The 23,240-nt window shown below is 41.2% G+C and overlaps 1 protein-coding gene across 1 annotated transcript; it reads right to left on the bottom strand.

The window, feature by feature from the left end:
• Window positions 1–87: 87 nt before the first annotated feature.
• LOC131228568 (cytochrome P450 81Q32-like) lies at window positions 88–17,627 on the bottom strand. Its single transcript, XM_058224320.1, has 2 exons — window positions 16,667–17,627; window positions 88–868 (listed from the first exon to the last, which is right to left on the bottom strand). Exons 1-2 carry the CDS (start codon window positions 17,591–17,593, stop codon window positions 251–253), a joined length of 1,545 nt encoding a protein of 514 aa, XP_058080303.1. The 5' UTR covers window positions 17,594–17,627; the 3' UTR covers window positions 88–250.
• Window positions 17,628–23,240: the final 5,613 nt, after the last annotated feature.

Below are 23,240 nucleotides of genomic sequence, written 5' to 3' on the forward strand. Positions count from 1 at the left end.
GGATGGAGCCCCACTTATTACATGGATCAGATCTCACGTAAGCGCACAACATTGGTGGTGGGTGTGTGGCGTGATAAAGATAAGGCATGATATCACATGGGCTGGTGCCGATTATTATATCTGGTGCCAAACGCGAGAGATATTGTCATTATGGTTGTAATCTTCAAAAAAGGACCGTATCCAAACTATACCATATAAAGCATGGTACCACGTAGATAAAACCAAACCGACTCGGAGCCGCATATGGCATTCAGAGCTGAGAAAGCATGTTGAGCATGGTGTGGCGTGGTTTGTACACGGCCTTCATAGGCTGGGCCCTAGGCATGGTGAGCCCAGCCCCTTCAGTCATGTTCATCTTCTCTTCTCCTACTCGTTCCCACTCAAAGCATTGGATTAAGGTTCCCAATGTCAGGCCCACCATCCGCATAGCCAAGCTCGCACCTGGACACACCCGCCTTCCGCGCCCAAATGGGATGGACTTCAAGCCTTCCTTTGCCCCTTCTGGGCCTTGAAACCGCTCCGGCTTAAAATCGGTGGGGTCTACCCATAGTTTGGGATCTCTGTGAATAGCCCACACATTGACTAATAGCATTGTGCCACGTGGCACGTCAAAACCTCCAAGGATGGACTCTTCAGATGACTCATGAGGCAGTAGAAGTGGGGCCACCGGATACAATCGGAGAGTCTCGTTGATGATGCAATGGAGGTATGGAAGCTTGGCGAGATCCGATTCTTCTAACAAACGAGGTCCTACATGCATGTCCAGCTCAGCTTTAGCTTTTTCCAGCACATCTGGATGGTTCAGTTGAAGCGACATGGCCCATTCTGTGGTGAGAGCTGACGTTTCCGTTCCAGCGGTTAGTAGTGCCTGATCACACATATTCCATGCGAGATGTCACACAATAATCTGATCAAATTTTTGTACGGGAGCATTTGGATTCAGTTTACCAGTGAAGCCTACAAGGCTGAGTAATCCTAACCATTGACATTTGGGCTCCATTTTGGATAGTCCATGCACCAGCACACAGATGGAAATTTTTCATAGCCATCCTAGGTAGGGGTGTACACCGAGTCGAGCTGGCCTCAGCTCGACTCGGCTCGGCCACTAGCTGACATTAGCTTGAACTCGGCTCAGCCCGGTTCTCGAGCCTGACTAGCCAGCTCGGCTTGGTTCAGTCAGCAGCTCGGGCCAGTTCTAGCCGAGTTTGCCTTTGCAGCATTTTCACAAACACCTGAACGATACCTTCAAAATCTCACTATATTGCTCAACATGTTTTCTATTACTGTAATGCCAACACATCACAAGATCTGAATCATTAAATCATACAAAATAAATAAATAAATCCAATACAACATATTCCACAGGGAATCCACCTTTACACGGATCTGATCTTTCATTCCTTGTTCGCTTCATATCTAAATCCAAAAGGTCCAAGAAAGACGGATTGAAATTGTTTATGTTTTTAGAATGTAAAAAGGGAAAATCGAAAAATAAAAAATAAAGTATTTCTATAAGTGTTGTTTAAATTATTTTTTATATACGTGGAGGTGGTGCAGAAGTCATAGAGCTTGCCTCTGTAGGAGAATATGATGATAGGGAGCTTAGCATCACAGAGAACAAATAGCTTGCCTTCTGTTGCACCCGTCCTCTCCCTATTTTTCAACAAAAAAAAAAAAAAAAGTAGCAGAGAGTGTGGTATATGTAGAGGAGAAAGGAGTTGGTTAATGTCTTGATGAGGATTTATTTGCTACTTAAAAGACATTGGTTAGTTAATGTCTTTTTCACAATTTATTTGCTACTCATTATCTTTGGGTGTCTACATTTGTGCATTATAATCTTCCAGATTTTGAATTTTTTTCTCACCTCGTTGAGTCATTTCATCAAACAATTGGTGAGTGACATCACTATCAAAGTAACCGAGTCACCGAACTAGTTCGATCCAAGTTCGATTTGAGTTGGGTTCGATCCGAGTCGAGTCGAGCTGAGGCCTGCTCGAACTCATTTTCAAGCTCAAAAAATCAACTCGACTCGGCTCGAACTCAGCTTCAAACCGAGTCGATTCGGGCTTTTTCAAGTTGAGTCGAGCGAGCTAACCAAGCTAGCTCGGTTTGTGTACACCACTAATCCTAGGCGTCCAAATGAATAGATGGCTAAGAAAGAGCATGCAACAATGGTTCATATTCAACTAAAAATAGAAAATACTCTCTCTCTCTCTCTCTCTCTCTCTCTCTCTCTCTCTCTCTCTCTCTCTCTCTCTCTCTCTCTCTCTATATATATATATAGAAATTGACGGTATTGGCCTCGATGTATGGTCAAATTCCCTGAACAGATTCAACCATTCAAATATTCCAAGGGTGGCCTTGTGACAAGCTTCCAAAAATTGCTTGGACCAAAACATCCTTTGTCCTCGGTTCAATAGTTGTACAGTTTTTCAGTGAATAAGAAGTTACGTCGTATTTAATGACGTCTACGGAACCCTTTTTTGGGCGTGGGCAAGGCCCAACTCATGGGGCCCGCACTGATGTATGTATATAATCCATTCTGCCCATCCTTATAATCCATTCCGCCCATCCTTATTGCCATGTCATTTTAGGGATAGGGCCCAAATATCAGCTTGATCCAGGGCTCGTTGAAAACTACGATCCATACAGTATGACAACCACTACCCATATAACATGGCAACTATGACTCATGCAAACCACAACCCATATGGGCACACATTGATGTATGTGTATAATCCATGCCGCCCATCCTTTTTGTCGTGTCATTTTAGGGGTAGGGCCTAAATATTAGCCTGATCCAATGCTCATGTGGGCCATAAAATAGAAAATAATGATGACTGTTGAAACTTTCCAAGATCACTGTAATCTTTGTTAGAAGTGAACACTGCCCAAGTTAGGACTTTTCGGGCCCACGACAAGCTGGCTGACAAGGTGGATGGATCGGATCACCCCATTGTGGGCCTTAAGGAAGTGAACACGTTAAAAATGATGATTCATACAACATGACAACCATGACCCTTATAACATGGCAATTATGACCCATGCAAATCACGACCCAAATGGGCCCATATTGATGTATGTGTATAATTCATGCCGCCCATCCTTTTTGTCGTGTCATTTTAGGGGTAGGGCCCAAATATCAACCTGATCCAGCGCTTGTCTGGGCCACAAAATAGAAAATAATGGTGACTGTTAAAACTCTTCAGACTTACTGTGATGTTTGTTAGAAGTGGACACTGCCCAAGAAATGACTTTTTGGGCCCACGACAAGCTGGCTGACAAGGTGGATGGATTGGATCATCCCATTGTGGGCCTTAAGTTATGGTACTAATGGCTTGGTAGAAAAAGAAATGAACACGTTGAAAACCACGATCCATGCAACATGACAATCATGACCCATATAACATGGTAACTACGACCCATACAAACCACGATCCAAATGGGCCCACAATGATGTATGTATATAATCTATGCTGCCCATCCTTTTTGCCGTGTCAGATTAGGGTTAGGGCCCAAATATCAGCTTGATCCAACGCTCGTGTGGGCCACAAAATAGAAAATAATGGTGACTGTTGAAACTTTTCAAGCTCACTGTGATGTTTGTTAGAAGTAGACGCTGCCCAAGTCAGGACTTTTTGAGCCCACGGCAAGCTGGTCGACAGGTGGATGGATCGGATCACCTCATTGTGCGCCTTAAGTTATGGTACTAATAGTTTTGTAGAAAAGAAAGTGAACACGTTGAAAACCACGATCCATGTAACATAACAACCACAGGCCATATAAGATGGCAACTACGATCCATGCAAACCATGACCTAAATGGGCCCACATTGATGTATGTGTATAATCCATGCCACCCATCCTTTTTTCATGTCATTTTAGGGTTAGGGCCCAAATATCAGCCTAATCCAGCACTCGTGTAGGCCATAAAATAGAAAATAATAGTGACTGTTGAAAATTTTTAAGCTTATTATGATGTTTGTTAAAAGTGGACATTGCCCAAGTTAGGACTTTTTGGGTCCACGATGAGCTGGCCGACAAGGTAGATGGATCGGATCACCCCATTGTGGCCCTTAGGCTATGGTACCAATGGTTAGGTAGTAAAGGAAGTGAACACCTATAAACCACGATTCATATAATATGACAACCACGACCCCATATAATATGACAACTATGACTCATGAAAACCACGATCCATACAACATGACAGCCACGACCCATATAACATAACAACTACGACCCATGCAAACCATGACCCATATGGGCCCACATTGATGCATATATGGGTCGTAGTTGCCATGTTATGTGGGTCATGGTTGTCATGTTGTAAGGTCGTAGTTTTCAACATGTTCAGTTCCTTTTCTACAAAACCATTAATACCATAGCTTAAGGCCCACAATGGGATGATCCGATCCATCCAGTTTGTCGCCCTGCTCGTCGCGAGCCTAAAAAGTCCTAACTTAGGCAGTGTCCACTTCTAACAAACATCATAGTGAGCCCGAAAATTTTCAACAGTCACCATCATTTTCTATTTTGTGGCCCACATGAGTGCTGGATGAGGCTGATATTTGGGCCCAACCCCTAAAATGACACGACAAAGAGGATGGGCGGCATGGATTATACACATACATCAATGTGGGCCCATTTGGGTTGTGGTTTGCAAGGGTTCGTGGTTGTCATGTTGTATGTATCGTAGTTTTCAACGTGTTCACTTCCTTTTCTACAAAACCATTAGTACCATAGATTAAGGCCCACAATGGGGTGATCCGATCTATCAACCTTGTCAGCCAACTTGTTGTGGGCTTAAAAAGTCCTGACTTTGGCAGTGTCCACTTCTAATAAATATCACAGTGAGCCTAGAAAGTTTCAATAGTCACAATTATTTTCTATTTTGTGACCCACACGAGGGCTGGATCAGGCTCAATTTGGGCCCTAGCCCTAAAATGACACGACAAAAAAGATGGGTGGCATGGATCATACACATGCATCAATGTAGGCCCATTTGTGTCGTGGTTTACATGGGTCGTAGTTGCCATGTTATATGGGTTGTAGTTGTCATGTTGTTGGATTGTGGTTTTCAACGTGTTCACTTCATTTTCTACTAACCATTAGTACCATAGCTTAAGGCCCACAATGGGGTGATCCGATCCATCTACCTTGTCGGCCAGCTTGTCGTGGGCCCAAAAAGCTTAGACAGAGTCCACTTCTAACAAACATCACAGTAAGCCTAGAAAGTTTCAACAGTCACCATTAGTTTGTATTTTGTAGCCCACGTGAGCGCTGGATTAGGCTGATATTTGAGCCCTACCCTAAAATGACATGGCAAAAAGGATGGGCGGCATGGATTATATACAAACATTAATGTGGGCCATATTGGTCGTGGTTTGCATGGGTCATAGTTGCTATGTTATATGGGTTGTGATTGTCATGTTATATGGATCGTGGTTGTCATGTTATATGGATCGTGGTTATATGGCTCGTAATTGTCTTACTGTATGGATCGTGATTTTTAACATGTTCACTTCCTTTACTACTTTGCCATTGGTACCATATCCTAAGGTTCACAATGGGGTGATCCGATTCATCCACCTTGTCGGCCAGCTTGTCGTTTTGCCCAAAAAGTCCTGTCTTGGGTGGTGTCCTCTTCTAACAAACATCACAGTGAGCTTAAAAAGTTTCAACAGTCACCATTATTTTCTATTTTGTGGCTTATATGAGCACTGGATCAGGCTGATATTTGGGCCCTACCTCTAAAATGACATGGCAAAAAGGATGGGCGGCATGGATTATACACATACGGGCCCATTTGGGTCGTGGTTTGCGTGAGCCGTAGTTGCCATGTTATATGCATTGTGGTTGTCATGTTGTATGGATCATGGTTTTCAACGTGTTCACTTCCATTTCTATCAAATCATTACTACCATAGCTTAAGGCCAACAATGAGGTGATCTGATCCATCTACCTTATCAGTCAGCTTGCCGTAGGCTAAAAAAGTCTTGACTTGGGAAGTGTCCATTTCTAACAAACATCACAGTGAGCCTAGAAAGTTTCAATAGTCACCATTATTTTCTATTTTGTGGCCTACACGAGTGCTAGATCAGGCTGATATTTGGGCCCTACCCCTAAAATGACATGACAAAAAGGATGGGCGGCATGGATTATACACATATATCAATGTGGGCACATATGGGTCGTGGTTTGCATGGGTCCTAGGTGTCAAGTTATATGGGTCGTGGTTGTCATGTTGTATGGATCATAGTTTTCAATGTGTTCACTTCTTTTACTACCTAGCCATTAGTACCATAACTTAAGACTCACAATGGGGTGATCCAATCCATTCACCTTGTCGGCCAGCTTGTCATGGGCCCAAAAAGTCCTAACTTGGGCAGTGTCCACTTCTAACAAACATCACAGTGAGCTTGGAAAGTTTCAACAATCACCATTATTTTCTATTTTGTGACCTACATGAGCGTTGGATCAAGCTGATATTTGGGCCTTACCCCTAAAATGACATGGCAAAAAGGATGGGCAACATGGATTATACACATACATCAATGTGGGCCCATATGGGTTGTGGTTCGGAGTAGCCATGTTATATAGGTCATGGTTGTCATGTTGTATGGACCGTGATTTTCAACTTGTTCACTTCCTTTACCACCTAGCCATTGGTACCATATCCTAAGGCCCACAATGGGGTGATCCGATCCATCCACCTTGTCGGCTAGCTTGCCGTGGGCCCAAAAAGTCCTGACTTTAGCAGTATCCACTTCTAACAAAATCACAGTGAGCCTAGAAAGTTTCAATAGTCATCATTATTTTTTAATATGTGGGCCACACGAGCATTAGATCAAGCTGATATTTGGTCCCTAGCCCTAAAATGACATGGTAAGAAGGATGGGCGGCATTGATTATACACACACATCAGTGTGGGCCACACGAGTTGCGCCTTGCCCACACCCAAAAAAGGGTTCCGTAAATATGACATATTTTCTTATTCACTGAAAAACTATACAACTACTGAACCAGGGATAAAGGGTATTTTGGTCCAAGTAATTTTCAGAAGCTTGTCAGAAGACCACCCTCAGAATCATCCAACCATTGTCTAATAAACCCCACCGTCTTCCGGTACAATTTCTTTCAATCATCATTGTCATATCCATTAACTTTGTTGATATGCCTTGAATTGGAGAATACAAGTCTTTGCAATAAAGCAAATCCTCCATCTTAGCCTTCCATATGGTCCAGTTAGAACCATTGAGGCTGATCATCCTTGATGAGTCACATTTCATAATTCAAAACTGATCCCACTCCGTTCAATGAACTTAGCTTTGATACCACTTTGTTGGGAGCCTTGCACAAAACCTTAGGATCTAGTCTCCCAAAAACACCAGAATTATGGGATAATAAAGCAATGAAATAAATCAAAGTATAAACCACACGACACAAGATTTTTACGTGAAAAACCCTCAAAGAGGTAAAAACCACGGGACCTTGTCTAGATCAACAATCCACTATGAAGTAGAACGTTACAACCGATCACAAGCACACACCGTTTGGATCAAACCTTGGTCACTCACATAGGAGTGGATAAAAAATAAGAAAATAAAGAAAAACGGAGATATCTCATCGATTACGAGGACGTAAAAGCGCTAAGATGTCAAGTGCACAGTAGATTACCTCTACGAGCAGAGCCTCCCTTCCACAAGCTTCATCTTTCTCTTTCTCACTCTCTCTCACACCTTTGATAGCCTTAAACCCTTTAGCAAACTCTTGCAAAGCTTTATGAAACCCTCTTGAATCACCTAGAAAAGCCTTAGGCACCTGCTATTTATAGTTTAGGAAACTCTCTTTCACACCCTTGCGAAAGCTAGCTCAAAATTTCGCATCCCGTAACCTCAACTAGTCGAGCAGAGTCCTAAACTGGTCGAACACTGTTCATTCAACTGGTCGAGCACTGTTCACTCGACTGGTCGAGCCGACCCTCGATTAGCCAAGCACTGTTCACTGAGCTCACTGGACTTTCTGTCGAGTGACCCTCAACTAGTCGAGCACTGTTCACTCGACTGGTCGAGCCGGCCCTCGATTAGTCGAGCACTGTTCACTGAGCTCACTGGACTTTCTGTCGAGTGACCCTTGACTAGTCGAGCACTGTTCACTCGACTGGTCGAGCAGTGCAGTAAAATACTCCAATTTTCAACTGGCTGCACTATCTCTCCTCTGAACTGAGGAGGAAACCACATCAAATCTCTCCCTTTCTGACTCAGGAGGAATTCACCTTCTTCAAGCCAACTAAGTTTCTACAAACCTCAAACTTGCCCTTGAGCAATGCCTTGGTCATCATGTCTGACCCATTACCATCTGTGTGGACCTTCTCATGCTATAACACCTTTTGTTCCAAAGTATCCTTGATCCAGTGATACATATCTCTATTTGCTTCGACTTGGTGTGCTGACTTGGATTCTTGCTCAAGTGTATAGCACTTTAAGTATCGCAATAAACCATGTGCTGCTCCTACTTCAAGCTAAGTTCTTGTAGGAACCTCTTCATTCAAAGCATCTCTTTACATGCTTCTGTGACTGTAAGGTACTCAGCCTCTGTCATCGACAATGCTACGACCTTCTGTAGCTTGCTCTGCCAAGAGACCGCTCCCCCTGCAAACGTGAACTTGAACCCCGCTGTAGACTTCCTAGAGTTTATGTCACCGTCATATCTGCATCTGTGTAGCCCTCTATCACAGGTTTTCCATCACCATAGCATACGCTCAACCTGAATGAGCCTCTTTGATACCGCAGTATCCACTTCACCGCTGCCCAATGCTCTTTGCCATGATTGACAAGATACCGGCTGACAACACCAATCGCATATGCTATATCTGGGAGTGTATACACCATAGCATATATCAAACTTCCTACCGCTGATGCGTAGGGTATCTTCTGCATCTCATCCACCTCTGCCTTCGTCTTGGGACACTGCTTGCTGCTTAATCTAAAATGACCATCTAATGGAGTACTGATTAGCTTCGCTGCATTCATATTGAACCACTCTACGACTTTCTCAATATACCACTCTTGTGACAACCAAAGCTTCCTACTGTTTTTGTTACGGGTTATCTTCATTCCTGAGATCTGTTTAACTGGGCCCAAGTGTTTCATCACAAATAACTTGCCCAACTCCTGTTTCAGCCTGTTGATCTTCTTGATGTTTTTTCTCATGATAAGCATGTCATCAATGTATAATAGTAGAACTAAGAAATCACCATCTGAGAACTTACACGTGAACACATAGTGGTCCGACTCCATTCTGTCATACCCATGCTGTAACATGAATGAGTCGAACTTCTTGTACCATTGTCGTGGAGCTTATTTTAGCCTATACTGGCTCTTACTCAGCCTACACACTATATACTCCTTGCCCTTGACTTCAAACCCCTCTGGTTAATGCATGTAGATCTCTTCTTCCAGGTCACTATGGAGAAAGGCAGTTTTAACATCTAACTACTCTATCTCCAGATCCATGCTAGCCGCTAACCCAAGTAACACCCGTATGGATGTCATCTTCACCACTAGTGAGAATATCTCCTCGAAGTGTATACATTTTCTCTGACTGAACCCTTTCACCACAAGTCTTGCCTTGAACCTCGTCTATGAATTCTTCTGCTCAGTCTTCTTTCTGAACACCTGCTTGTTGCTTAGAGCTTTCTTGCACTTAGGCAGTTTCACCATATCATAGGTGTGGTTCTTATGCAAGGATTTCATCTCCTCTTGCATAGATTTCAACCACCCCCCTTATGCTCGTCAGCTAGAGCCTCAGAATAATCTTCTAGCTCTCCCTTATCAGTAAGCATAATGTACTCATGCGGCGAGTACTTCTTAGATGGTTATCCGTCCCTAGATGACCTCCTCACTTATGGCTCAACAAGTGGATCAAGTGGGGGCTTCTCCCCCAGTCTATCTTCTGTAGAAACTCCCTCGTCCTCTACACCTTGTTGTACTCCCCCGTCATCAGGCACCACGGGAGGAATAACCTGATCCATGTCTTCTAGTTCACCTAAACTAGGCTAGTTCTTCTCTGGCTTACCAATGTCCTCTATACACTGATCTTCAAAGAATACGACATCTCTACTCCTGACGAGCCTCTTCTCGATCAGATCCCACAATCTGTAACCGAACTTTTCATCACCGTACCCCAAGAACACACACTGTCTGATCTTCATTTCGACCTTGGACCTCTCATCTTTTGGTACGTAAATGGATACCTTGCATCCAAACACCTTAAGATGACTGTACGATGGATCCTGTCCAGTCCACACCTTTTCAGGTACTTCTCCATTCAACGGAGCTAATGGAGACCTGTTTATCAGATACACTATCGTGTGCATTGCTTCTCTCCAAAACACCTTGGGTAACTTCGCATGGGATAACATGCATCTGATTCTCTCAACAATTGTGCGATTTTATTCGCTCAGCCACACCATTGTGCTGGGGGGCCTTGGGAACCGTCTGTTTATGCTGTATACCCATAGACTTACAATACTCATAAAAGTCACCGATGTATTCACCACCATTGTCAGTGCGGATGCACTTCAATGATCTACCTGTCTCTCTCTCGACCATAGCATGAAACAATTTAGACACACCAAAGACCTCATCCTTGGATTTCAAAGCACAAACCCAAACCCTCCCAGATGCATCATCTATAAAAGTAACAAAATACAATACCTTACCCAAGGTTTTTGTTCATAGGACCACAAACATCAGAATAAGCCAAATCTAGTGCATGCACTTTATTAACATGAGAAGCAGATTTAACAAATGAAACTCTATGCTATTTTCCTGATAAACAATCAATACAGGTTTTAAGAGGTGTACCTGTCACGTTTGGAATGAGCTGCTTCCTCGCTAATAGCTGAAGCCCTTTTTTACTCATGTAGCCTAAAAGCCTGTGCCACATGTCAATGGTTGAATCTTCCACTACGTTCAACTCACCCTTGCACACACTGACACTTGTTTTGTAAAGGGTGCAATACTTCTTTCCTCTGGCTGCGATCAATGAACCCTTGATGAGCTTCCAGCGCTTACCAACAAATCAGCTTTCATAGCCATCATCATCCAACCTTCCCGTTGACATCAAGTTGAGGCGAAGGTCTGTGATATGCCTCACATCCCTGAGAACCAATGTGCAGCCCACATCAATTTTCACACAAATATCACCGACCCCTAAGATCTTCGATATGCCAAAATTTCCTATCTTCACAGTTCCAAAGTCACTTGACTTGTAGCTTGTGAAGAAGTACCTGGGTGAAGTGGCATGAAATGAGGCTCCCGAGTCTATCACCCAGTCGGTGTCCGGACTCGTAGCCGTGAGACAAACATCATGATCTATAGAAAGAATAACTATAACGTCGCCATCAGAAGCAACTACAGTGGAATCTGATTCATTTTCCTTCTCCTTTCCTTTTCCTTTCTTGTCGTTCTTATTCTTACGACATTCATGCTTATAGTGGCCCTTTTTGCCACAATTCTAGCATTCATTGTCCTTTGTGGTACTCGACTTGCCTCTCGATTTATCTCGGGCCTTCCTACCCTTTCTGTTCTTTTCTTTCCCCTGTTCTTGTGTCACAAGGGCCTCTTGCTGAGTGGACCCCTGAGACTTCCTCCTCGTCTCCTCATTGAAGAAATAGCTAGTTACCTGTTCCATGGACACCTTTCCGTCTGGCGCAGAGTTGCTTAGAGATACCACCAATGTCTCCCAACTATCAGGCAATGAGTTAAGCAATAACAAAGCCTATAATTCATCGTCCAGGACCATCTTCATACCGGAGAGCTGGTTCAATATATTATTGACTTCATTAATATGCTCAGCTACAGAACCACCATCTTTGAACTTGAGATTCACAAGTTGCCTTATCAGAAAAATCTTATTGCCTGCAGTCTTCCTTTCATACAACCCTTGCAATTTCAATTATAAGCTAGCGGCTGAGGTTCTCGTAAACTCATAGTAGAATACGGAATCGTCCAACCATTGTCTAATAAACCCCACCACCTTCCGGTACAATTTCTTTCAATCATCATTTGTCATATCCATTAACTTTGCTGATATGCCTTGAATTGGAGAATACAAGTCCTTGCAATAAAGCAAATCCTCCATCTTAGCCTTCTATATGGTCCAGTTAGAACCATTAAGGCTGATCATCCTTGATGAGTTACCTTCCATAATTCAGAACCGATCCCACTCCGGTCAATGAACTTAGCTTTGATACCACTTTGTTGGGAGCCTTGCACAAAACCTTAGGATCTAGCCTCCCCAAAACACAAGAATTATGGGATAATAAATCAATGAAATAAATCAAAGCATAAACCACATGACATAAGATTTTTACGTGGAAAATCCTCAAAGAGGTAAAAACCACGGGACCTTGTCCAGATCAACAATTCACTATGAAGTAGAACGTTACAACCGATCACAAGCACACACCGCTTGGATCGAACCTTCGTTACTCACATAGGAATGGATAAACAATAAGAGAACAAAGAAAAATGGAGAGATCTCACCGATTATGAGGACGTAGAAGTGCTGAGATGTCGAGTGTACGGTAGATTACCTCTACGAGCAGAACCTCCCTTCCACAAGCTTCCTCTCTCTTTTTCTCACACTCTCTCACACCTTTGATAGCCCTAAACCCTTTAGCCAACTCTTGCAAAGCTTTAGGAAACCTTCTTGAATCACCTAGAAAAGCCCTAGGCACCTGCTATTTATAGTTTAGGAAACTCTTTTTCGCACTCTTGCGAAAGCTGCCTCAAAATTCCGCATCCCGCACAAAATCGGACTCAAATCTACATAACCTCGACTAGTCAAGTAGAGTCCTAGACTAGTCGAACACTGTTCACTCGACTGGTCGAGCCGACCCTCGACTGGTTGAGCACTGTTCACTTGACTGGTTGAGCTAGCCCTCGACTGTTCGAACACTGTTCACTGAGCTCGATGGACTTTGAGTCGAGTGACCCTCGACTGGTCGAGCACTGTTCACTCAACTGGTCGAGTAGCGCGGTAAAACACTTCGATTTTCAACCAGCTGCACTATCTCTCCTCTGAACTGAGGAGGAAACCACATCAATATATATATATATATATATATATATATCTTCCAATAAAGGAAGTTTGGCACATGGGCCATCCACAATCAGACTCATGGTATCACTGGCCCACTCAAAGCAAGGTGCTTTTGCAAGTATTTTGAAATACTTGTGCAATGTATTCATTTCAAGCGTTCGCATCCGTGGCTCTACAAATCGTCTTCATCTTTCTATGGCTGAGATCTTTCTAGTAGAAAATTTGAGTAGATGTGTATAAGAGAAATGCTCATGTCCATCCAGTGGAATGGTAAGTTACCATCCAACCAATGGTATGTTCCAACTTGTCATTTGTGTGTGTGACATCCAATCTTTCTCATAGCTTTCCTCCACTGGGATCACTTCATCCATTTGGTGGGAAGCAATGTAGAAAATGATGAATAGCTGCCGATATAATAAAAGTACATTTTGGCTGTGTTGATTGCATGATATCCTAGTATGTTTGTTGTGTATGTTTGTTGTGTCATGTTAGAATATTTCTCCAAAAATAATGTAACTGTAAAGCTCAAGTAAAACAAAACACAAGAAAATTTGGAGAGGATTCACATAGCATTGAAACCATGAGCCTTCTCCCGTTCTCACCCTGAATATAGCCAGCACCTTCTCTGTAATCTCTCTCATTTTTTCTTTCCCTTTCTGATGTCTCCCACTTTTTCTTTTTCTTTTTCTCTTCCACCTGATCCCGTAGTACGTGCATTGCTAGTACTGCTTCCCTTACTCTTAAATAAAAGAAATGAAGCTTTCAAATTGGAGTGCATTTGCATAGGAAACTCTAAAAAGGGAGTTTGTTTATGATACTCTTATGCCAAAGTTTTTTATCCTTCCTTTCATTTTGCCCTCGACTTTTCCGCCTCCCTTATTGTCACGTGCACTTAATAACTGAATACATACAGACTAAATTTCTACTCACGCAACTCTGATGTTCGCATTAATTCTTAGCCTAAGTTTCGACTCCTCTCTCACTCTAGTGCCCGCACACATAGGCAAAACTGTAAACATCTCTTTACTTACTCGATGTGTGCAATATTGATGAGATTCTGAAAATCTCAGGATAATATTACAAAAAATACACTAATAGCATATCATGATGAAAAAACTTCAAATTTTTGTTATATAAATATCAATTAGAAGATAAAAAACATAAAATTTAAAAGTGAAATGTCCAAGGCTATTAGGGCCCATTTGGAAATAAGTTATTACTTTTTATACTTACACTTACAGCAGTAAATAAGTAAGTTTGGTTTATGATTAATTATAAGTAATTTTTTTATTTAAAGTTTTTTCTAAGGGGGTTTGGATAGTAAGTAACTTTAGATAAGTTACTTATACCTCAAGTAGCTTATCTTGGTTTCTACTTATTAAATTGAAGTGATTTAGTAGCTTTTAAGTATAAAAGAAATGTGACTTATAATTGATCTTAAACCAAGCTTACTTTTCTCAAATAAGTTATTTATCTACTCCTATTAGTGGAAAATGTAACTTATTTGGTGATATCCAAATGGGCCATTAATCACTTTAATTTAATAAGTAAAAATCAAGCTAAGTTACTTGAGGCATAAGTAGCTTATCTTGACTTACAATCCAAATGCCCCTTACTATTCTAATCAACAATAAATTTTCACTACTCCGGGCTTAGAATTGTCAACCAATCCTATTAATTCTTGGTCTGTGACTTAGCAGTTAATTGCTAGTGCGCATGGTTTTAAGCCATGGGAAAAGTTTCGGAATCAAACTACAACTAAAAGTCTTATAAATTGAGACTTACTATAAATAGTGAACTTACTATTTATATACGATCATGTTGTCTATTAGTGTGTATGGTTTTCGGCCAAAAATAGTGTCCTATTTGGTCAAACCATGATGTTCTCCTAATTATTCTAAGCACTTTTCATGTTGGGCGCAACTCCTAGAGCCCAACAGATGAATAGTTATATTGAAACTAAAATTTAATAAGAATAGCAAAAACGAAAATAAAACGGGATTTCGACCGTCGATCTGATGGTATTATACAAATTCGGCATGGGCAACCCGGCATAACGGGGTTGGGTGGCTAAAGTACCTCGTCCTACCCCAAAATCATATATGGTATGTCCGATAACTCATTGCAGTTTGCAAGATATGTCCATTTAAAGTTCTCACAGTCCGAATTACCTCTGCTTCCGATGAGGCCATTTTTTATCCATCTTGGCTATGAAACTGTCCACGACTTGTTCTACATAACCTATTTTATAATTGAAAGTAAATTCCAATTACAAAATTTTGATAAAATTTATTTTATTTGTTGTTTTAAGATTTATCAAAAGTATGGCCTACTTTTAATTGTCCACTTCTCCAATGATTTAACATCTAGCCAATGACCAAACTGTCTAAGTCCATGATTGCCTTCCTGGTGGGATGATCGGCATCTATGAAACGCTTAAAAATGAAAATACCCATATGCTGAATAGTCCATTTTGATCCTTAAAAATGAAACCATGCACTTAAGTGAATGGAGTTAAACTTAGACCGACTCTCAGAAGTATTCCCATTGAACACCAAAACAGCTAAAATCATGGGTTAGCACATCACGACGTGGTGTGATGATCTACGCATCTGTCACACCACATGACGATCCAGACCGTTTACCCAGTCCAATGCGGCTAGTTTGAGTCGATTCAGACTCGGTACAAATCGATCAGGTTCGATACCACGAGTCGTCCCACAATCACCCTAACTTGGGTGAGTTGGGCCGATGCATCCTCGACTCGGCCAACTCGGGTAAGTCGCAACTCCATTGGAGAGTTAGTCGATCCGAGTATAAAAATCATCCACGGGTCACAAAACTCAAAAATCACTCCGTCCGTACAAGCGAGAGTAGGAAATTCACTTTCGTGTGGACGGCGATGTCTCCATCAACTCAGATCCTTTCAAATAGCCCATGGCAGGACCTCAGATGAACGAACGGTCTGGATCATTGCGTAGCAAGATAGAAAACGGATTTTTATGGGGGAAAGGATTGGCTACTCCCGGTGCTCTGTGGGCCCCACCATGATGTATGTGTTTCATCCATGCTGTCCATCTATTTTTACAGATCCTTTTACAATATGAAACCAAAAATGAGGTATGTCCCACTCTCAAGTGGACCACATTACAGGAAACATTGTTGAATGAGCGTCAACCATTAAAAACATTTTGGGGGCCATAAAAGCTTTGGATCAAGCTGATTTTTGTTTTTTCCCTTCATCTGGGCCTCTATGACCTGATCAACAGATTGGATATCAAATAAACAGTACAGTGGCCCTTAGGAGGATTTTAATGGTGGATATCCAATCACTATTGTTTTCACGTGGTGTGGACCACCTGAGAATTACATACCTCTAATTTTTGGGTTCAAGACTAAAATGATCTTTAAAAATGGATGAACGGAATGGATGAAACGCATACATCATGGTAGGGCCCACAGAGCACCGAACACCAGCCACGGGGCTGGCGGCAGGGAGAGTAGCCAATCCGTTTCCTTCTTATCGAGAGAGATGTGAGAGATGCGAGTATTACCGACATCAAACCTTTGATGATCTGATCAGTATAGTACTCAGGCTCTGTTTCTTGCAACGACAGCAGAACATCTATGAACGTCTTCTCCTTCTTCTCCACCTCAACTTCTACTCCCATTGAGGGAGAGAAATCGACCTTCTTCTTCCTCCTTCGACGTTCGTCGATCAGAGTCTGCATCAACTCATCCCTCCGCCTCACCACTCTCACCATCCTCTTCTCTACTCCTTCAAAATCCATCCAACCCAAAACCGGCACGAAATCCCTGAAATTCGGTGATCCGATCAACGTCGACGACTCACTTGTGATCTCATGGAACCGCTTCGCCTCTTCCAAATTGACCACATTCTCTCCGTAATACCGTTTTCCGGCGATCATCCCCATCATCACATTGAATGTGAGCTCCGAGAACCTCGATTTCAATTCCACCACCGATATCCCCAATTCCGAATCCCGGAACAGGTCTTTCATCAGGGACCGGACCTCCTGGATTCGGACGGCGGAGAACATCTGGATGCGGTTCGACGAGAGGATCTCAATGGTGGCAATGCGGCGGAGATTGCGCCAGTGGGGGCCGTAGGGGGCCCACCCGATGGCAGTGTAGTTGTAGCCGAAGTGCTTGCCGGCGCTGAGGCGGGGGCGGTCGGCGAAGATGATGTCATTCTTGGAGAAGCATTCCTCGGCCAAAGACGAGGAGGAGATGATGAGGACGGGGCGGGAGCCAAAACGGAGTGAGAGAATGGGGCCGAAGCGGTTAGAGAGATTGGTGAGAGAGCGGTGGAGAGGTTTTTTGAGGAGGTGGAGATGGCCGAGGATGGGGAGGGAAGGTGGTGATGGTGGAAGGTTCTTGCGCTTCTGGAGTAGGCGCTTGGAAATTGAGAAGAGGAAGAAGAAGAAAATGAGAACTGAAATTGCTAAGAAGATATCCATGTTTTTTTTTTTTTATGAGGAGGGAGGAAGAAGAATCGTCTTTATAGCAGCTTAGGACGCCTGCGAGTTGCGGAAGAGGATCGTGTGGTGTGTCACACGCCACCGACCTCAGTGGTGTGTTGACGTCACCAAGTTCTGAAGGCCCCACCATGATGTATGTGTTATATCCACACCGTCCATCCATCTTAGGAGATGATTTTAGTGTATGATTCAAGAAAAGAGGCAAATCCAAAGCTCAAGAGGACCACGATACCAAAAGAAGTTTTAGCAATGACATCCACCATTGAAACTTTCTAGGGCTTACAATGATGTTTATTTGCCATCCAACCTGTTCATGAGGTTACACAGAACACAGATATCAAGATCCAAAACTTAATAAGTTTTCAGTGCTCCATTGCTGCTTTAATTTTATCGCGTGGTTCACTTGAGCTCCGTATCTGTTTTATTTCTGGTTCCCTGCCCTAAAATGATCTCCGAAACAAAATGGAGGCAGGGAACCTAAACATATCACCGAGGTTGGCAGACCACGCAATCCTCTTCCAGGAAACTCCGCGGGACCCACTTTGGTGATCTCTGTGTTTTATACGTGCTGTCCATCCGTATTTCCCGCTTTTAGGGCATGAACCCAAAAACGGAGTAGATCCAAAGTTACCGTACGAGTTCTGTTACGGCATGGCCCAAAAATAAGCAAATCCAATACACAAGTAAGCCACATGATTAGAAATAATGAAGATTGAACATTTGTTGAAACATTCCCAGGCCATAGAAGTCTTGAATCAGGCTTGTTGTACTTTTATTTATTTATTTATTTATTTATTCATTTACGGTTCTTATGAGAACCAATAAAAAAAACGACACTTATCATTGCAAGAGAAGTATACAACATGTAAAATTTGCTAAAATATTTTGAGCATATGATGTGTAATTACAGTTAACATTAGTTGGATAATACATGTCATGTAAAGACTAAGCAATGTCAAGCAGTGAAAGATGCAACGTGGTCAAGAGAAAAGCAATATTGAAGCGGTTACCGAGATAAGTGTCCAAGAAAAGTCTAAAAGGCTAGAGTAGTGTCGAAGCAATTGTTGAAACCAACTAAATGTAGAAAGAAGCATATAGATGGCTACCTCAAGATGATCCATAAGTGATAAATGATTTCAATGAAGCAAAATGTCTTGTACCAACTTAATCAAACAAATCAAATCTATCAATTATCATTTATGTTGCTTAGCATAATATGTTGGAAATTATACAGATTGATATAATTTCTGTATAATGTGGAAACCAAAAATTGCAAATAAATCTGAAATATAGACAGGCTGATGCATGTCTGAAACGCTGTCCTTAAAGCGTTATTTGCCCCTACTCAAGTGAATTGAGTATGCTGATAGGTTACAAGCAAATCGCTTCTAGGATACGACGAGCCTGGAGTGGGTTTGTGCTCAGCAAACATGAAGGCCCACCTATTGGAACTCTATTACACTCAGTCTGGTAGAAATACAATAAAAGAAAAATCCCAGAAGAAAGAAAAAGAAGAAAATTATGATTTAGACCATTGCACCGGTCAAGTCTTCAGCCACTGGTTCAATTAAACCGTTCTAAACCACACCGCCGGTCTGTTCTTCTTGGAAAGGTTTAACCATTGCTATCTTGTTGGAATTTCTAGAGTATAGAGAGAGTAGTGATTTGTCTCAATTCGTATGGTAGTGTTGGATTGGGTTGTGAGATGGTTCAGAAACACATCCAAACCCTCCTTTTATAGGCTATGGTAGCTAGGAGTTATGGTCCAGGGAAATAAATCCCATGACCGTTTTCTGGCTGTTAGAGAAAACTAACCATTTTATAGCCGTTTTCTGACTGTTGTGCATGGGCCATTAATCTACTGCATGCTGACTGTTGTGAGACAATAGCTAGCCATTTTCTAGCTGTTGGGCTAGCCATGCAGCAGTTTCAGCTGGACCCTGCACTTATGACATAGCTGTCAAAGTGCGTCACTAGTGCCTCTACAGCCACACTGCCTCACATGCCCACGCCCTCACACCGAGCCCGTGCCCGTGCCACAGACCGAGACCGAGACCGAGACCGAGCCCATGCCCGTGCCCATGCCCAAGCCCGAGCTCGAGCGCGCACGCGCGAGTGTTCCAATGCATAGCCCATGGTCCCTGGAATAGGTAAGTAAATATTATAATACTTCACTGTTTTCATTTAAACCACTTTTTCTTCTCTTCCCTTTCCCATGTGAGACTATTCTTAAAAACTCGCAACAGGTGTTTTTCAAACATATTATATATTATATTATATTTATTTTAAAATATATATTTTATATAAAATCAACATTTTTTGTAACAATCCCCCACTTGATTTTTATCAAATATATTTTCTCGGTTAAGCATTTTTGCCAAAATAATCAGCTTATATGCATAAAGAAAGATATCTTTCGATTTTAATCTTTCCTTAGTGTAAGTATCTCAAAACTCTGTCGAAATGGCTGGTAGTCATAGCGTTGAACCAGTTATTCCTAGATAACAGAGTCAGAGAAACCACACACATATTTGCTATGTGTTTGTTAGAGTTTCCACAATCTTGCTCAGCACAATTAATGGTCATGTGCTTATCCTAATTCATGAACGATCCCAAGAGAAAACTCCTAACTCTCATGAGAGACGACACCATCTCTACGTTCATATAAGTGAAATCCTTCCAGTGTCTCCTTTACTATAAGACACTTGTATAGACTGGATTTCATTAAGAGTTCTAAGACTCAACCCTCTTTCATAACGTTCAGCACTTATCTATTATGGATGAAGTTTTATAATTTAGTGCTGAAAACTTTCCATATATCAGTGACTTGTTCTTACCTATTAAACATAAAATTAGAGATTTTTTGACTTTAGGTTAGGTGACCATCACTGGTGGAACTTTAGTTGAAGAGTTTTAACCTCATCCCTGTAGATGTAGCTTTACTACCTCTTTCAGTAGAGGTTTAGTAAAAGGATCTGCCGGCTTATTGCTTAATTTCACATAGAAAATAGTGATGATTCCATCTCGAAAGTAATGATTCCATCTCGAATCAATTGTCTGACATAATCATGTCGAATACTAATGTGTCTAGACTTTCCTTATATGTGCCACTATAGGCTCTAGCTAATGTGGCTTCACTATCACAATGTAGTGACACAACCGATATAGGCTTTACCTAGAAAGGAATTTCTAATAGAAGATCCATTAGCCACTCAGCCTCTTTGCCTGTTGCAGCTAGGGTTATAAATTCAGACTCTATAATCGAGTGCGTTATGCAAGTCTGTTTCTTGGATCCCCAAGATACAGCTGCATCTCTAAGGGTGAATACCCACCCTATAGTAGACTTGTTATCCTCTGCACTTGATATCCAGCTCGTATCAGTATATCTTTCCAATACGGCAGGAAACTCTAAATAAAATAGTCCTAAGTCTTTGGTTGTTTTTAAGTAACTAAGGACTCTACTAATTGCATTCCAGTATTCAGTACTGTGGTTACTAGTAAACCTATTAAGTTTACTCACAGCATATGCGATATTAGGTCTATTACATTGCATAACATACATAAGACTCCCTATAGCACTCGCATATTCTAATTGTGCAACTGTTCTTCCAGTATTTTCTTTTAGCTTGATACTTGGATCAAATGAGATTTTTGCTTCCTTTATATTTAGATGGTTAAACTTATGTAGTATCTTCTCAATATAATGAGATTGACATAAAGCATAACCCGCACAATGTTTTTTAACTTTGATACCTAGGATGGTATCAACTTGTCCAAGATCCTTCATTTTAAATACGGAAGATAAAAACCTCTTTGTTTCAGTCACACCTTCCATTTTATTACTTATTATTAACACGTCATTAACATACAGATAAATAATAATGATATAACTACCATATACTTTAGAATATATGCATTTGTCAGCTACATTATGCTTGAAACCATGAGATAATATTTTTGAATCAAACTTCTCATGCCATTGTTTTGGTTTGTTTTAATTCATACAAAGATTTGATTAATCTACATACTTTATTTTTATTTCCTAGTAGAACGAAACCTTCAGGTTATTCCATGTATACCTCCTCATTGAGGTCACCATTCAGGAATATGGTCTTTACATCCATTTGGTAGATGTGAAGACAATGTATAAAAGCTAGCGCAAATAATATCCTAATGGATGTTATCCTGGCTACAGGAGAGTATATGTCAAAATAATCTATCCCTTCTTTTTGTTTAAAACTCTTAGCAACTAATCAAACTTTAAAGGTTTGGATAGTTCCATTAGTGTGATATTTCTTCCTAAATACCCACTTACAACCTATGGGTCTAGAACCAGGAGGTAAGTTTACTAGTTCCCATGTTTGATTTGACAGTATGGATTCTATTTAATCGTTTATAGCTTCTTTCAAGAAAGAAGAGTCTCTAGAGGATACAACTTCTTTATATGTTTTAGGATCATCTTCTATAGTCATCACTATAGGTATTTTTCTAATAACATTTTCTCTATCTCCTTCTGCAAGATGGAAAATGACACGTTGTGAGTCTATGTAGTCATCTCCTAGACTCTTCTCTATTCTTGTCCTTTGACTCCTACGAGGTTCAATATGAGCTTCCACTATTTGTGAAGTTGTACTATCTGGTTCTCTATCAGGAGTTTGGATTTCATTATCCTTTAACTCCAAGGATAGTGAGCTCTCAAAGAACTCAACGTCTCTCGATTCTATTATTGTATTAGACTCTATATCTAAAAGTCTATAAGCTTTACTATTTTGTGCATACCCTACGAAGGCGTACTTAATAGCTCTTGGTCCTAACTTAGTTATTTTTGGATCAGGAGTTCTGCAGTATGCATGACACCCCCACACTTTTAGATATCCTAGGTCAGGTTTTCTACCTCTCCATATTTCATATGGAGATATTTTATATTTTTTAGACGAAATTCTGTTTAGTATATGGCATGCTACAAGTAGTGCCTCACCCCATAGATTTAGTGGCAACTTTGCTCTTATCAGCATTGAGTTGACCATTTCTACTAATGTTCTATTCTTCCTTTCAGCTATTCTATTTTGTTAAGGTGTGTATGGCGTTGTACATTAATGTATCAGTTCATGTTCTTCATAGAAGTTATCAAATTCATTTGAGAAGTATTCTCCTCCTCTATCACTGCGGAGAATTTTTATCTTCTTATTTAGTTGATTCTCTACTTCTGCTTTATATATTTTAAACATGTTTAATGCTTCATCTTTGCTCTTTAATAGATAAACATACACATATTTAGAGCAATCATCTATAAATGTTATGAAGTACCGTTTACCTCCATGAGTAAGAATGTTGTTTAACTCACAGATATCACTATGCACAAGATCCAATACTTGAGACGATCTTTTAACACTTGGAAAAAGTTTCTTCGTCATTTTGGATCGTATGCATACTTCATATTTATCGGTTTCATTATTTGTGTATGAGATTAAACCATTCTTAGCCATGAACTTCAAAGTACCTATATGGGCTAGTCTATCATGCCATAGTCCAACGTATTTAACCATATACGCGGAAGTGCTACTTTCATTTAAAGAAAACTTAACCATTCCATTACAAGCATATCCCTTTCCGACAAAATTTTCAT

The sequence above is a fragment of the Magnolia sinica genome, chromosome 16 (assembly GCF_029962835.1).
Source record: "Magnolia sinica isolate HGM2019 chromosome 16, MsV1, whole genome shotgun sequence".
In the NCBI taxonomy this organism is placed as follows: domain Eukaryota; kingdom Viridiplantae; phylum Streptophyta; class Magnoliopsida; order Magnoliales; family Magnoliaceae; genus Magnolia; species Magnolia sinica.